Source organism: Protopterus annectens, chromosome 7.part0, assembly GCF_019279795.1.
Source record: "Protopterus annectens isolate FY-2018-M chromosome 7.part0, PAN1.0, whole genome shotgun sequence".
NCBI lineage: Eukaryota > Metazoa > Chordata > Ceratodontiformes > Protopteridae > Protopterus > Protopterus annectens.
In genome coordinates this window covers 190,312,454-190,329,028 of record NC_056739.1, presented here as the reverse complement: position 1 = coordinate 190,329,028, position 16,575 = coordinate 190,312,454, and the positions used below count along the sequence as shown (strand labels likewise).

Sequence of the window (16,575 nt, the reverse complement as noted above, 5' to 3'; positions counted from 1 at the left end):
TTACCATAAATGTAGATGTTCGAGTGTATTCACTGTTGAAGTCCTGGTTTCCCTCCCTCTGTCCCCCTTGTCTCTCTCTCTCTCTCTCTCTCTCTCCCTCTCTCCTTACAGGGATTTTTTTTGGTATTTACTTTCTACTGGTGGTGGTGTTCCACCGTAACCTAGCTCCCTGTTTGGGGGTCTCCTGACTGGGCAAGAAAAACAGATGTAATGGTATCATCTGCCTGATTTTATACCACTGACAGCCTGACGTCACTCTTGGAGCAACATCAACCTATGCAGAAATGCTAAGCCTCTGGTATTCAGGCCTACTGAGGGCTACCCCTGGCAGGATAACCAAAATGTGATGACTGCAACAGTGAATACACTCTAACATCTACATTTATGGTAAGTATACAAACTGTACTTTCTGAGGTTTGTGTGTGCGGACGTCACATTTAAGGTCCCTGGTTTATGGCCCTATATGTGACGTCCCACGCACCAACAGCAACCAGGCTGAAAGCTTTTGTATAGGAGCCTTAGTTCCTGTTGCCTGAGGAGGAGGATCCCACAGCAAGAATACTCCAACATGGAAGAGAAGGGCATCTATGGTTATGGTAAGATTTTATACAACTATTTTTTATGTACAGAACAGTACGTATTGTACACTGAATTTCTATCACAAGAATTATGATAAAATTACAGGTGATGGTAAAAGACAGTATAAAATTAAAATGTTGGATATGGTGAATGATCTTTATATTGATCACTGCTGCAGTCCCCTAAGCTATATGGGTTATATCCTTTATAGGATGCAACAATAGGCCAGCTTTCAAAGATTCATCACCTTCCACATACCAAAGAAGTTAATCAGCTTGAAGTGAGCTGACTAAAAAGACAGATTTGGGTGCCAGGTCATATATAGACTTCCTACTCCTGAGAAGAATGCATGGCTTGTGGATATTTGAAGATCAAAGTTTGGTTGATGCTGTTCCATTGCTGGATAGAAATTCCGTTTGGGTGAAAATAAAAACTTCCACATGATTTTTAAAGTTATTTAATTTGTTTTGTGAAATACTGCTAATTCTAAGCTAGGAAAAAGTGTTTTCCTTGACTGTCTCATGATTTTTAAGTACTTTTACACAGGATCATTTTTTTTCCTTTTACAGGGAAAAATTTGTTAAACGGTGTTTAAAACTGCCTTTTCTATGAAGAAAATGAGTTTTTCCCTTTTTGGGGATGTGAAATTGTTTAAAGTGCCTTCTACTTCCTTTTTTTTTTTGTGGGGGGGGGGGGTAGGTTACTTTTGTTTCTTTTCTAATTTACTGAGTGCTGCTAAGCTTCTAGGGGAAATGAGCACCGTTTTGGGTTTGGCCATGGACCAGATTTCCAGTCCTTCAGTCGGACCTTCTTCCAGTCACAAAAAGGAAAGCTTAATTAAGCCAGCCATTGACATCACAGCAGGCTGGTTTTTTGCCATAAGTTCAGGTGGGTGGCTCTGCTGTGGCCATAGCTGATTCCTCAAACCATTCATCGTTTTCTTAGGAGTCCTCTGTTGCTGTCCATACAGCCACCATGGTCCAGAGGTTAGCCATGTCCTCTGTGAGTGTTTGTCCCTTCAGTAGTCAAGGGAGAGTTACTCCTGTCTGTCATGGCAGAATGGGCAGGGAATGTGCTCCTGCTTGACCAGAATGCTGTGCTCATCCCTGGGGAGCTGTTTATGGCAGTACTCATAAGTTCATAGGTGTGTATAAGCTAATGGCCCTGGAGCCTTTACAAGCCTAGCCCATAGTACTGCCCTGGCATCGTGCCGTCTGACGTTAGTTACCAGTGCCTCTATCAAGTAGAGCCACTGGAGTGATCCCCGAGGTGAACTTTCTGTTTCCCATCCACTCATCAAGATTTCTCCTGAAGAGGGCCAGTGAGGTGCCCTGATTGACATGTATGTGAAGTCTGTTCCAGAACAGTGATTTTTTTTCCATAATTTTCCTGTCAAAAAGACAGAAAACTAATCATTTGACCTCTTGTATGACAGTTTTTCTGGACAGTAGTAATTTCTTGGGTTTGGCTTATGGTTTTGGGCTGTTGACCCTTCTTGTAAGGTGGTCTCTGGTGAAAGAAGAATGGATTCTTCTTTTCCTGAAGTTGTTGAAGTAATGGAATCTATAAGGAAATTTTAAGGGACCGATACAGATTTTTCTCCTCAGGATTCTGATTCTGATTCTGAGGAGAGTGAACGGTCTGTGGCTCCCTGTGATTGGATTTTTTTCTCTGGTCTTGTTTCCAGGATTAGGAAGAACACTAAAGTTTCTTACTCCCTTAGAAAATACTATGATTCCCCCCTCCCAGGTCTGTGAGCATTGCAGGATGAGTTTGTCACAGTTTTGGTTTCCTTGACAGCCAACCTGCTGTCCATAAGAAAGCAGGTAGAATGTGGAAACCAAGTCTTTCAAGTTTTTATACACTAATCCCAGACCTGACTCATCAGCTATAGTTTTAGTAAATCCAACTGCTGCCAAACATTTTGTTAATCCTAATCCTCCTGATAAGGATAGTAAAGCTGTTGATAATTTTGTGTGTGTGCGTGGGGTGGGGGGGTGGGGATGGGGGGGTGCTTCTGCAACTTCGATTTTTAGAATTCTGAACACTCAGTCTCATAAATTTAGGTTTATACTGACTAATTGTGAAAGTATGAAAAATGTTTTTGATGCAATTTCCTTTGAAAAAGTCTCTTGTGTACTTTCGTTTCTTCCATTTCACTTTACTTCTAGTTTGAAATGCGTGTATCACTGTAGATACATCTTCCAGATGGCTGTTGCCTCAGGTACTGTTTTGAGGAGTTTTGCCTAACTGCGTTCTCCAAGCCTCCCAGAAGATGTAAAAAATGAAGTTTTGAATTATCTTTTAGACAGAGATTTGTTTTTTTTTGGACCCCTTGATGCATATGTTATTAGAAAATGTGTGAGAGGTAAGCTGATTCAGGGTATCAGATTTTTCGGTCGTACTGTAAATTCTTAAAGGGTTTTTTGCTTTCTTGTCGAGTTTTGATAAGAAGTAAAATACAGTCACAGCAGAATGCTAGTAAGCAGACATTTAAAAATCAATGGCAGGTTCCAAAAAATAAATCAGGAACCCCCCCCCCCCAAAACAAAGGGACAGTCAAACATGACAGAATGGCTGTATAAAGGGGCCTTGTCCTCTCTTCCCTGTCTGCACTCCTTTACCCCTTCCAGAAAGTCTAAATGTCCATTTCTCTGTTTGGCAGCAGATTGTTTCGGACAAATGAATCCTGAGTGTAATCCATGTAGTTTACAAATGCTAGGGGGAAGACATTCCTCCTTTACAGGGGGATTCCTCCTCATCTGCCAGACCAAAACCTTCTCTTTCCTCCTGTCTTGCAACATATGCTGTCTCAGGACATGATGGAAGCTTCCACATTTGGAGAAAGGATTTTGCTAACAAATGTCTTTAGTGTTAAAGAAAACTCCTGCAGACCAGTTCTGGATGTGTCATTTCTGAATTTGTTTCTGATAGTGCTCAGGTTCAGAAGCTTTCACTTCACAGTATGTTACCCCTTTTCCTTGTTTGAGTTTTCTAGTAACCTTATATTTAAAAGATGCACCCTATTGCTTACATATACATCCAGATTCCAGATGTTTAAGGTTGTGTGTGACTGGATCTCATTATCAGTTCTCTGTCCTACCCTTCTGATGTCCACAGCTGTAAGTGTATTTACAAAGTGTCTAGCTCCTGTTGTAGCCCATAACAGATTGTAGAATATCCATATTTTTCCATATTAGATTTGCTTGTCTTTTTTTTTTTTTTTTAAAGTGTCTGTAATATCTTACCTGGGCAAGAGATCTTCACAGGCTTGGATTCCAAAATAACAGTTAAGTCTGATTGCAGCATGCAGGATTATGTTTCTGGGGTGCCTGTTAGTGCAAAAAGTGTTTCTTCCACAGGAAAAAAAAGATTTAGATGTGGATCTGTTTCAGGGTTTTTTCCAATCAGGATTCATTCTCATTGAGGGAATACATCAGGATCTGCATCTCATGGCGTACATGGTTCTCATGATACCTCTTGCAAGACACCACATGAGAAAGATTCAGTGCTGTCTGACATTTCTTTGGTCCCAGCATCAATGGCCATTTTTTCTTCAAATCCCAGTTCTGGGATTTGTGAGAACTATATTCACTTTGTGTAGACATCAAATTTCTGAGTCCAGGTCTCCCTTTTTCCCTTCCTGATCCAAGGCAGTCAGTCACAATAGATGCCACAGACTTTTCCCTTTTACACTACTCCCCAAGCAAAATGCAAGGTCTGTGTGACAGCAAAGATAGACAAATCATTCAAGCATAAAAGAAATGAGACTGAATCTCCTGTAGTCCCCAGGACCACTTCACATCATTACAAACAATACCACACTAATGTGGTACATGAACAAACAAGGGGGATCTAGATCTTACCCTTTTGCAGACTAGCAGTGTTTGCATGAGATGTAGCCTTACAGCATAGTCTCACTCTACAGGTTTCTTTCATTTCATCAGAGTAGAATGGTTTGGAAGACCAGCTGAGCAGGACCATAGCTGACCCTCACAAATGGTAGCTGAATCTGGGAGTCTTCCAAGATCTGATCATCTGTGAGGAATTCCTTAGGTAGACCTTTTTGCCTCTTCACTAAACAGTCATCTGGCAAAATTCTGTTCCAGGGCTCCATGCACGCAGGCGTGGAAGAAAAATGTGTTTTATTTTCACTGGACAGGAATGTTCCTGCATACTTTTCCTCTGTTTCCACTGATATATCCAAGGTACTTTTGGAGATTTAGAAGGACTCTCCAAAGTTCATTGTGGTGATTTCCCTGCTGGCTCAGGCAACAGTTCTCCCTTTTGTAATTGACCAGTGATAGTTACCACAAGCTTCCACACACAAAATCAGGTGTGTCTGATGTATCCTGACCCCAAATTACAACTAATTGCCTGGATAATAGGATCCTAATACCTTTTAGGCGCCTGTTTCTTGAGGACGTGCAGCAGGTACTAATGGAAACAAGAAAACCTGCTACTAGAAAATCCTGTACATAAGCAAATGGAGAAGGTTTTATAGTTGGTGCCCAGAAATCAACCAGCACCCATTTGGTGCTAGTGTTTCTCTGATTTTACTGTATTGTTGTAGTTACTATCCCATGGCTTGCCTTAATACTCTATCATTTCCACATGCCTGCCCATGGATTCACCTATTTCAGTGCAATCTCGTGAGTTTTTTTTTCAGACAGGTGCTACGTATGAAGCCTCAGAGTACCGGTTGCATCTCTTTTGAGATCTAAATTTTGTGTTAGGGAAGCTATCACTTCTTCTGTTTGAACCAGCTCATCTGACTAACTTGAGATTTTTAACGTGGAAAACTGTTTTACTGATTTTATCAGACTTCTGCCAGAGGAATACCCGAGTTGCAAGTTCTTGTGGTGTGTCAGTCTTACCTTTCACAGAGAGAGAGAGAGAGTTTTATTTTTTGAGAACTAATCCTCCTTTTAGGCCTAAGGTGGTGGTAATTGAGTTTACTTTAAAGCAATCTATACAACTCTCAGTTCTTTTCTAAACCCAGAAATGAGAGTGAGAGGATCTTTCATGACTTCAATGTCCACAGACAACTGAGGAACTGTCTTGACAGAAATAAATATTTCAGATAATCTTTTAAAACTCGTGAACAGTTAATTTCTTGTTAAGGTAAGAGAAAGCCACAGCCTGTGTCTGACTGTTTCCAAATGTTTGTCTTAGGCTATTACCTTTTTTGTTCCCACCGTAACAAAGCTGTCCCAGGCAGGGTCAGTGCTCATTTGGTCAGGGTTTGGCTTCATCGTTTGATTTTTTGGAGAGGGTTAGATTGAAGTATTCAAGAAGCAGGAAGTTGGTTCTCTGTACATAATTTTACAATGCGCTACAAACTAGGTTCCTTTCCCACATTTGGTCCTAGCCTTGCCTGTCCTATTCTCCAGGGTCCCTGGACCCTTCTAACTCCCACTCCTCCTAAGCTGTGGTAATCTTACCCCTATAGCTTAGGCTGCTACAACAGTGATCAGTATGAAGAATGTACTACAGTTATGTAAAGAAACAGTAGCCACTTCCTCCTTCCATACCCCTTGTTTTTTGTGCATTTTTTATGCCCATGTGTGAAATTTTTTTTTTTTTTTTTTTATTTTCCTAGCAATGTCTTCTCAGGACTTAGCCTCCCTCTCATAGTTGGCATGAAAGCTCTGAAGGGCTTTGCACTTAAATGGGTCTTTTTAGTCAGCTGAGCTCCATGCTGACTAACGGTATAAGCACTTGGAACGTGCCCTGAAGCTTTGGAGGCTAGTTAGCTGTTACCCTATGCAGGATATAACCACATAGCATAAGCTACTGCTGCATTTTAACAACTACTGTTATGGTTAGTTTACTTACACAGCTAGACTTTCCAGATGTGACTGTTTTGTTCTGTCAGAGGTTTTAATGATAGGTAGTTTAAAACAGTTATGGCAGAATGCCTGTCCACGTTGTTGTTGATACCAATATCTGATTATAACTTTTGTTACCATCCAGGTTTCCTGCCACAGCTGCTTACCCTTTCAGTCAGCTTGGTCTAGTAGTTGGTAAAACTGAGATATTGGTCTCCCATCCCCCCACCCCAAACCTTTTGCCGTTTGCAGAGGAGAAGAATTAATAAAGTGAAGTCCTTTTCTCCAAAAGATGATTTGTTTCCTTTTATGCAGACACCTTCTACTTATTGTCCTGCACAAATTTACTGCTTTTGTTGCCTCATAGTTAATGTTCAACAAATGGTTCTGTAAAGATAATCAATAATAATCAATATTGCATTTTTTTTCTAGTTCCAGAGAAGAATGCTGTCAGCCTGAAACAGGAACCTTTGGAAAAAAAGGAGCATTATTTCATACAGGAGAAACCAAAATCTCGGAACAGGAAGAGTACCTCAGTAGTGAGTGTAGTGCTATATGAATTTCTCCACAGTGAATGGTTGGGTAATGTTTTAATTTAAACCAGAATATATAGGAAAAATCTCTGAAGAACTATGCAGGGTCAAGGCAGTAAGTGTAATAATTTGCTTTGTGTGTGTTGATCTTTCTTTGTCTGAGTTGATAGCTGGACTGCCATGCATACTCTGTTCTTTTTGTTTTTCCCCCATGGAGGTACCAAGTGTACACATTGCTCTGAACTTGCCTTTTGAGGAAAAGCATTGCTGGTCTGTGGCTCATCAGTTTCCCATCTCCATCTGATTAGCCGTCCAGGACCTGTATGAACCTTCATTGTTGCTGCTGTCACACATGAATACTCTTTGTATATATCATTGGACAAGCTGTTTGTAGTTTTGATCTCTTGATGTTCATCATAAGATTACTGTTGCAGTAGTCTAAGTTATACGGGTTATATCCTACCCAGGATATGACAGTATGCCAGCTTTTGGGCGCATTCCATATGCCCTAACTGCTGAACAGCGCAAAGAGTGAGTGGTATAAAGTTAGGGCATCAAATCTTGAGAACTTTCTTGCCAATGAAGTGCGCCCTTCCCTGTAGACTTGGAGTGATTGGTTTGCTACTGCTTCACCAAGCCTGGGCAAATAAGCACCCTGTTGGGGAATACCTTCCACTTGGGTGTTTTGAGAAGATAAGTTTAACTTTAATATCAGAAATTATTGCTGGACACTAGCACTGGTGTTTTTAGTGGTGGTTGCTAAAAATGTTAAAAGTTGTATTTTTAGTCAGAATTCCCTGTTGGGAAATTTTAAATTAGTATTTTTTTTTTGTCAGATTTTTTTTTTTTCAAAATCTACAGCTAGGGATTAGGACTAGTGATTTTAGGGGTTGTCGCACAATTTTACCCAAAAACTTTTTTCCAGTCGTGTTTTCATTTATATTAATGCATGTTTGTTTGTGTAGTAAGTGATGGCTTATTAAAGATGTTTCTTACTTAAAAAGCAGAAATTGAATAGTTTATGCAATGTTGTTTAGGTTATATGATATATAGCAGTATATGTGAAGTATAATGTTTGATCTGAAGTTGTTAATCTTCCTATTCATCACTGATGTGTTTGGTTCCAAGCCCTTGGAACAAAGTCGGCCTTATACCAAGCTTGTGTGCACTAGAAGCTCTCAAGCTAAGCTGCTGCTCACAATGCCCTTTGCTCAGTTACCTCAGATCTTGTTTGCCGAGCAGCATATAGCAGCATTTCACCGAGCTCTCCAGCGAAGTGCTTTTTTCAGATATATTTACTAGTTTGAAAAAAGTTTTTTTCTCCTTTTATAACTTGTTCTTGTTCTATATTGTTTTAGCTCTACCCACAGGTATTTCTCTTACCATTGTTGTTAATTTCTTGGTATTTCTAATTTTCTACCTTTACGGTATCTTGTTACCATTGTTGGTATTTGCTTTCTCTCTCCTTCATTTCCTCTCTTTCCTCTCTTTTCCCTTGTGTGCAAGTGTGTGATGTTCTTCGTGTTTCACTGTTGCAGTCATAACTGTAGGGTGCTCCTGCCGGCAGGCAGCCCAAGGTCGGCCAGAATCCCAAAGTCTGGGTCCGGCGTCGGCTGTATAGGCTAGTACCCTGGCGTCAGTACGCTTTGGTACATAGCCCTCAGCCGACGCCATCTTCTCCAGTCTTTCTTGCCGTGCGGTGGAAAGCAGCTCGCAAGTCGTTGGTTGGCGATTTTCGAACAGCGTATTTGGTTGTTGTCGGTCCGAAGTTCTTACTTCTCTTCTCAAAGCTAAGTACCCTGTTGGGGAATCTTTTTCTTGTTCCTCCGATGTCAGAAAAAGTTAATAATTGTATAGCGTGTGGGAAACAAATACCTCATAAAGATTTCCACTCTTACTGTCTACCTTGCTTAGGCCCTGACCACGACGTTTCTTGTTGTCGGTTCTGTGCCAGGTTCAACTCTCGTACTATCAAGCGCAGCGATTGGGCTTTAAATTATTTTGGCAGACGCTTCAATTATAGAATGTCGCCGGACACTACCGGAGTCAAAAGAAGCGCAAAGACAAAGACAGGCCGAGGTCCAAACAGGACTCGTTGCAGCTGGAGCCAGCGTCCGGTTCGGCTGTCGTCAGTGAGGCGCTTTTGCAGCCCCTGTCATCCGCCACTTCTGAACCGATGGCCGATACGGACTCCCATGGGGAGCCATCAAGGCCCACTATTTTAACTGCTGCAGGACCTTCGGAGGTCGCTCCTTCAGATGGGTCCGGAACCGCTGTGCAGGTACCGGCTTCTGAGGGGGTTTTCAGGCCTACTCACATTACTATTTCAAAGGCAAAGGCAAAGACAAAGACTCCTGTTAAGTCTAAAGTTCCAGCTCAAGCTGCTTCTGAATCCACTCCCAAGACACAAAAACAATTATTGAGGATGGCTGAAGATTTGCTTACAATGATTAGGGGTTCTCACCCCCCTCCTGAGAAAAGGCCTCGACAGGATGTTACTCTGGATTCCTCTGACCAGGCTTCTGTATCTTCTGTTTCTTCCTCAGATCAGGACTATTCCTTTCCCCCTTATGAGGATTAGGATGCTGAGGACTCTTTACCCTCGGCCTCTCCGCCTGAGGATTTTTCTTTTGGGGAAACCCTGCATGAGATGAGGGAACATTTTCATTGGGAAGGACAGGAATATTCTGCTTCCAAGAAGAGGCTAGGAGAATTTCTTCTTCTTCCTCAGCATAGGCCTTTAGCTATCCCTCCTGTTTTGGACATTGTAGATGATGCTTTTTCTGAGGCTAATTTGAATCCTGATTCCATGCCTCCTGCTCCTTCTAAGCCTGATAGATTTTATAGGGTTCCTGACTCTCATTTATTTTTATTTAAAAACCCTTCTGCGGATCCTGAAACTATTTCTCAGGGCTCTAAGGCTGCTAAGGTTGCTACTTCTAAAAATCCTATTCCCTCTGAGAAGGATTCTCGTGCTTTAGACAGGTGGGGAAAAAAGGTATATACTTCTGCTACCCTGTCTGTAAGGGCTTTAAATTGCCAGTTTCATATGTTTAAATATCAGCAATTTCTTTTGTCTGTTTTAAAGCAAAAGCTTGCTTCCCTTCCTGCTTGTGCAGAGGATAAGGAACTTCAGGATGATGTCCTTCATGGATGCATCTGCAGTCATAACAAGTGGGTTGTCCTGTCGTCAGGCAGCCCTGCAGTCGGCCGGATTCCAAAGTCCGGGTCCGGCTTCGGCTGATGTCGCACTCCACCCGACGTCATCTCTGTTGGTCTTCGGGTATAAAAGCATCAGCCGACGCCATTTTCCCCAGTCTTTCTTGCCGCGTGGCGCCCGAAGCAGAAGCTGTTCGCAAGTGCCGGTCGGTCGGATCCAGAGATTACTTCTACCGAATACTACTTCGAAGACTTCTAAAGCTAAGTACCCCGTTGGGGACTCTTTCTTGCCTCAGCCGATGTCAGAAAAAGTTAACAATTGTTTAACCTGTGGGAAACAAATACCTCATAAAGATTTCCACTCTTACTGTCTGCCTTGTTTAGGCCCAGCCCACGACGTAGCAGCCTGTTCGGCCTGTGCCCCTTTCAACCGGCGAGCGCTTAGGCGTCGGTCGGAGTTTGCAGAACAGTTTTTCGGTTCTGATTTTGCGTACATTATGCCGTCGGATCCTCCGACTACCCCCAAAAAATGCAAAGATAAAGACCGACACTTTCGCGGTCCGGTTTCGGCCGAAACCACGGTAAAGCAAACCGCGAGTGTCTCGGTTTCGGCCGAAACCGAGAAAACTGCTCAAAGTACAGCTGAACCTTTTCTTACAACTGAGGCCCCTGCTACAACTCTTGAATCGACCTCAGAAATTTTACCCACTACGGTGGTTGACTTATCAGACACCATCCCCTTGGATGTCTCTACCCCAGCACGTGGTGCTGCTAGGCCTCCAGCTGCCATGTCCATTAAGGCCTTCGCCAGGGCTAAAGCAGCCAAGACTACTAAAACAGTGCCTGTTAAACCCCCCACATCCAGGCCCTCTTCTAGTTCTCAAATGCTTTCTTTGGCAGAAGATTTAATTTCTTTAATTAGAGGATCTCAATCTCACCCAGACAGGGCCTCTCAGCCCCAGAGAAGAGACCTAGGGCAGAGCCCCTGAGCCAGTGTCTTCTGATGATTCTGCTGATGAATCAGACATAACTGACCAGCCTGAGGCTCCCTTCTCCAATTTTGAAGATTCTGATGCTGAAGAATCCATTCCAGCTGCTTCCCCACCAGAAGAATTCTCCTTTGGGAAACCTTGCATGCCATGCGAGAACAGTTCCAATGGCAGCAACAGGATTTTTCAGACTCCAGAAAAGACTTAGGACCTTTCTGCACCTCCCACAGCACAGGCCCTTAGCTATACCTCCTGTTCTCTCTGTGGTGGATGATGCTTTCAATGATGTTTGCTCCGCTCCAGATTCTTTACCCCCAGCCCCTGCCAAACCAGACAGATTTTACAGGGTGCCAGATACTCATCACCACCTTTACAAGGCCCCACTTGCAGACCCAGAAACTATATCCCAGGGTCCCAAGGCAGTAGCATGACCACAGCTAAAACCCTATTCCTTCTGAAAGGGAAGCAAGGTCACTAGACAGATGGGGTAAAAAGGTCTACACTTCAGCTACTCTCTCAGCTAGAGCTTTAAACTGTCAGTTTCACATGATACAATACCAAGAGTTTATGCTTGATCAGTTAACTAAAAAACTAACCACTGATGAATCTCTTGATAAGAAATATGTATTAGAGATGGTAAATAACATACAACAGGTTAGCAACCATTCCTTAAAATGTGGCTATGATGCACTGGAGGCTTCATTTAGATCAGCCATGACAGGCACAGTGATAAGAAGGCATGCATGGCTAAAGGAACAAGCTTAACGGATCATGTTAAAGCTAAGTTGCTAGATGCTCCTATGGACAAGACAAGTTTGTTTGGTACACCTGCCCAGCAGGTTATGAAGAAAATGGAAGAAAAGGCAAAATCTGTTCAAACTGTTAAAGATTTCTTGCAGGTTCAACCCCCAAGGTTTAGCAGGAACTGGCCTGCCAAAATTGGTCCTTTCCTGACTCCACAAAATTTCAAAGGGGCAGGAATAGGCGTTCCAGAGGCAGAAACCAATCCAGAGGAGGTGCCTACAGAGGCGACAGTGGCAAGGTAACAACAGAGGCACAGACACAGCCACTGCCACTACATCAGCACAACCACAGTGACTTAATCCTAAATCCGCCTACCAGGGAACAAATAGCAGCTCCTCTAGGCGGAAAGTTAACCTTATTTTCAAAGAACTGGCACTACATAACAAAAGACAAGTGGATTTTACAAACCATAGATCAAGGTTACGGTTTCACTTCCACACTTTACCAGTCAAAGAGGAATGCCAAATCTACCTCCAAATCAAAAACAGAGGCTCTACCAGATAATGGAGTTAGCAAACATGAGAGCTGTGGAAAGAGTGCCAACAGCAGAACAAGGAAAGGGTTCTACTCCAGACCTATTCCTAGTTCCAAGAAAGGAAAAAGTTGGAGACCAATTCTCGACCTGTCCACCTTAAATACATACATCATTGTCCCAAAATTCAAAATGCTGACCCTACAGCAACTTCTTCCCATGCTGGGCAAGGAGTCTTGGCTGGTAACTCTAGATCTCAAGGAGGCATACCTGCACGTCCCCATTCGACCAATCTGCAGAAGATACCTCAGATTTCTTGCAGGATCAGAGCACTATCAATTCTCAGCATTGCCCTTTGGCTTATCTACTGCGCCCAGAGTATTCACAAAATGCCTGGCATCAGTAATCGCCCATTGCAGACTACAGGGAATTCAAATTTACCCATACCTGGACGACTGCCTGCTACAAGGGGACAACAAAAGCAAGCTGACAACAGATTTACAAAGGGTCATTTACTTGCTACAAGGACTGGGATACACAGTCAATTTACAAAAGTCAAGGCTGATACCATCCCAAACAAGGACATTCTTGGGCGGAATTGGACACAGTACAACAAATGGCATTCCTGACTACAGAAAAACAAAAGAACTTCCTCTTTACTTCTTGGCACTAACAAAACTGAACAAGTTAACAGCAAGAAAAGTTCTGCAGGCCTTGGGCTTCATGGCATCATGCATAATCTTGGTCCCATTTGCCAGACTACATATGAGGAAACTACAGTGGTACCTAAAGAATTTATGGTCCCAACACAGACACAGTCTAGAAACAGAAATCCCACTAATTCCATGCTTAAAACAGGAGTTCCTATGGTGGGCTCAGGCATGCCAGTCAAACCCAGGCCTACCCTTTCGCAGATGTCAACCAAGCCAGACCATCACAACAGCCGCTTCAGACCTAGGATGGGGGGCCCACATGCTGGACAAATGCGTGCAAGGATTGTGGACACAGGATCAACTTCACCTGCACATCAATCTAAAAGAAATGCTGGCAGTAAAACTGGCAATCCAAAAGTTCAAACCATTTCTCAAAGAGGGCCAGTTGATGATAAGGACAGACAACACCACAGTCATGTGGTACATCAACAAACAGGGAGGCACTCACTCATACCCCTATGCAGAATGACCTTGGAGCTGTGGACCCTGGCACTCAGCTACAACATTCAGTTACAGGCAATATTTGTACCGGGGAAAGACAATACTCTAGCAGACATATTAAGCAGAACCACTTCGGATGCCCACGAATGGAAGCTGCACCCGGACATCTTCAAGACCATCTCAAGAAATGGGGAATGCCACAGATAGACCTATTCACATCACCACTCAATCACCAGCTCAAAAAGTTCTGCACAAGGACATTCCACCCACTAGCATGGAAAGTGGACTCACTCTCCTTCAACTGGAAAGGCCTAACAGCATATGCATTCCCACCTCTTCCTTTGATACACAAGGTACTACTAAAAATCAAGGAAGAACGTCCAAGGATAATCCTGATAGCTCCAAACTGGCCAAGACAACACTGGTACCCACTACTGAAGAGCATGTCTCGAACAATATGTGGCCAATACCCTGATGCCTTTGATGTTAACTCAGAACTACTACAGCATCATACATCCAAACCTAAAACGCTGCAACTGACTGCATGGAACATCACATAGCAGCAGCTAATCCAGAACTTTCCCAAAGAGTTAAAGACATTATTCTTGAAGCACGCAGACCTTCAACAAGAAGGAACTATGCTGGAAAATGGAAAAGGTTTGTCATTTGGAGTACGGAAAGAGGAAAAGATGTGTCAAACATAGATATGCCTAACATTCTGGAGTATCTGGCGAACTTCTTCATTCAGGCCTGTCCTACTCCTCCATCAAGATACATGCATCAGCTATTTCAGCAGAATACAGCTTTGATCCACCTGTTTTTTCACCCTTTGCTCAGGCAGTTCCTCAGAGGAATCAAGAATGTAAAACCTCCAAGGAAACCACCATTACCAGCTTGGGATTTAAACTTTGTGCTAGAAAAGTTGACACTCTCACCCTTTGAACCAGCAGCAACAGCAGACCTACAACACCTGTCATGGAAAACTGCTTTCCTACTGGCAATTACTTCAGCAAGGAGGGTTTCAGAACTACAGGCCTTAATGGCAGTGCAACCCTTCCTAATCTTCCACCAAGATAGAGTGTCCATGAGGACTAATCCTACATTTATGCCTAAGGTGGTATCCAGAGTGTCTTTAAACCAGACAATCCACCTACCTACCTTCTTTCCCAACCCACAAAACAGAGGGGAAAGAATACTGCATACCTTGGATGTACATAGACAGCTACGCTACTACTTGGACAGAACAAAAATAGCAGAAAGACTGACCAACTTTTGTAGCCTATGCAACAGGAAGGGAAGGAAAAGCTATTTCCAAACAGACAATCTCCAAATGGATAGGAAATTGCATACGATTCTGTTACTCCTTCCATGGAAAACCAATCCCACAGAACATAAGACCTCATTCTACAAGGGCAACAGCCACTACCACAGCCTTCTTACGAGGAGTGGCAACCAAAGACATTATTGAGGCGGCTACTTGGACCTCCGTGCATACATTTGCCAAGCATTATAATTTGCCTCTATATTCCAGATCCCGAGCAGGGTTTGCCACTGCTGTACTGCAAGGGATCCTAAACACACCATAATCTACTTTTATCCTCCTCCCCTAGTTGGCTATGGTATTCTACCCACTTGCTATGACTGCAGATGCATCCATGAAGGACATAGTACAGTTTTGTACCTACCATAAATGTAGATGTCCGAACTGGATAGCATCTGCAGTCAGGATTACCCTCTCTCCATCCCTCTGTGGTACTCCTAGGGTGTTTACCCTTCTAATAGCTAGCTGTTGGGGGGGAGTCTTTTATGGTGTATTTGTTTGTGTATATGTACATACATGCTTATTGTTGTGTTTACCTCTATCTATTTGGAAACATTGGCATCTATCCAAATTTTAGCCTGCAAGAGGGCTACTGGCATCTGGGGCAAGAAACACTGAGGAAAATGGCGTCGGCTGATGCCTTTATACCCGAAGTCCAACAGAGATGACGTCGGGTGGAGTGCGACATCAGCCGAAGCCGGACCCGGACTTTGGAATCCGGCCGACTGAAGGGCTGCCTGACGACAGGACAACCCACTTGTTATGACTGCAGATGCTATCCAGTTCGGACATCTACATTTATGGTAGGTACAAAACTGTACTTTATGACTGCAGATGCTATCCAGTTCGGACATCTACATTTATGGTAGGTACAAAACTGTACTTTTTGCATGCTACTGAACAGGTTAACAAGCATAGCTTACATTGTGGTTTTGATGCTTTGGATGCTTCTTGCAGGGCTGCTGCCTCTGGTACTGTTATTAGGAGACATGCCTGGCTTCGTGAACAATGTTTGCCTGAACAGGTTAAGGCTAAGTTATTAGATGCCCCTGTTCAACAAGATGTTCTTTTTGGATCTAAGGCTGAGGAAGTTATTAAAAAGATGGAGGAAAAGGCAAAGTCTATGCAGACTGTAAAAGATTTCTTGCAAGTTCAGCCTCCTAGATTTTCCAGGAATTGGCCCTCTAAAAATTGGTCCTTTCCCACGTCTGACAGGCCTCAAAGGGGAAGATATAGGCGCTCCAGAGGTCGTGGTCAAGGCCAGGCCTCTTACAGATCTAGACAATGGACTGCTTCTTCACCTAGAAGGGGAGAAGACAGATCCCAATCTCAAAGAAAGCAAACTCAATGACTCTCTCGGTTGGGCTTCAGGACCCCTTCACCTGGACGCCCCTCTCAGAGGAAAACTGTCTCCTTTTTACAGAAATTGGACTCATATTACCCAGGACAGATGGGTATTGGACGTGATTTTAAAATGTTACAAATTCCACTTTCATACTTTGCCAAGAACTCACGGTTGCCAGATCTGCCCAAACTTCAATGGTCAGAGGCCTTAACTCAAGTGGATGCTCTTCTGGCCATGAGAGCCATAGAGCCTGTTCCACTCTCGGAAATGGGAAAAGGGTTTTATTCAAGACTGTTTCTGGTTCCCAGAAAACAAAACTCTTGGAGACCTATTCTGGACCTTTCTGTGTTAAACACCTTTTTGGAAATTCCAAAGTTCAAGATGCTTA

At 43.1% G+C, this 16,575-nt stretch overlaps 1 protein-coding gene across 1 annotated transcript in view; it reads left to right on the top strand.

Annotated features, from left to right (window-relative positions):
- The window catches only part of KDM5B (lysine demethylase 5B), a 2,307,736-nt gene that overhangs the window by 580,979 nt on the left and 1,710,182 nt on the right, over positions 1-16,575 (top strand). The window contains exon 6 of the mRNA XM_044076151.1: positions 6,843-6,949. Within this exon, the coding sequence (XP_043932086.1) occupies positions 6,843-6,949 (107 nt within the window). The remainder of the gene's footprint in view (positions 1-6,842; positions 6,950-16,575) is intronic.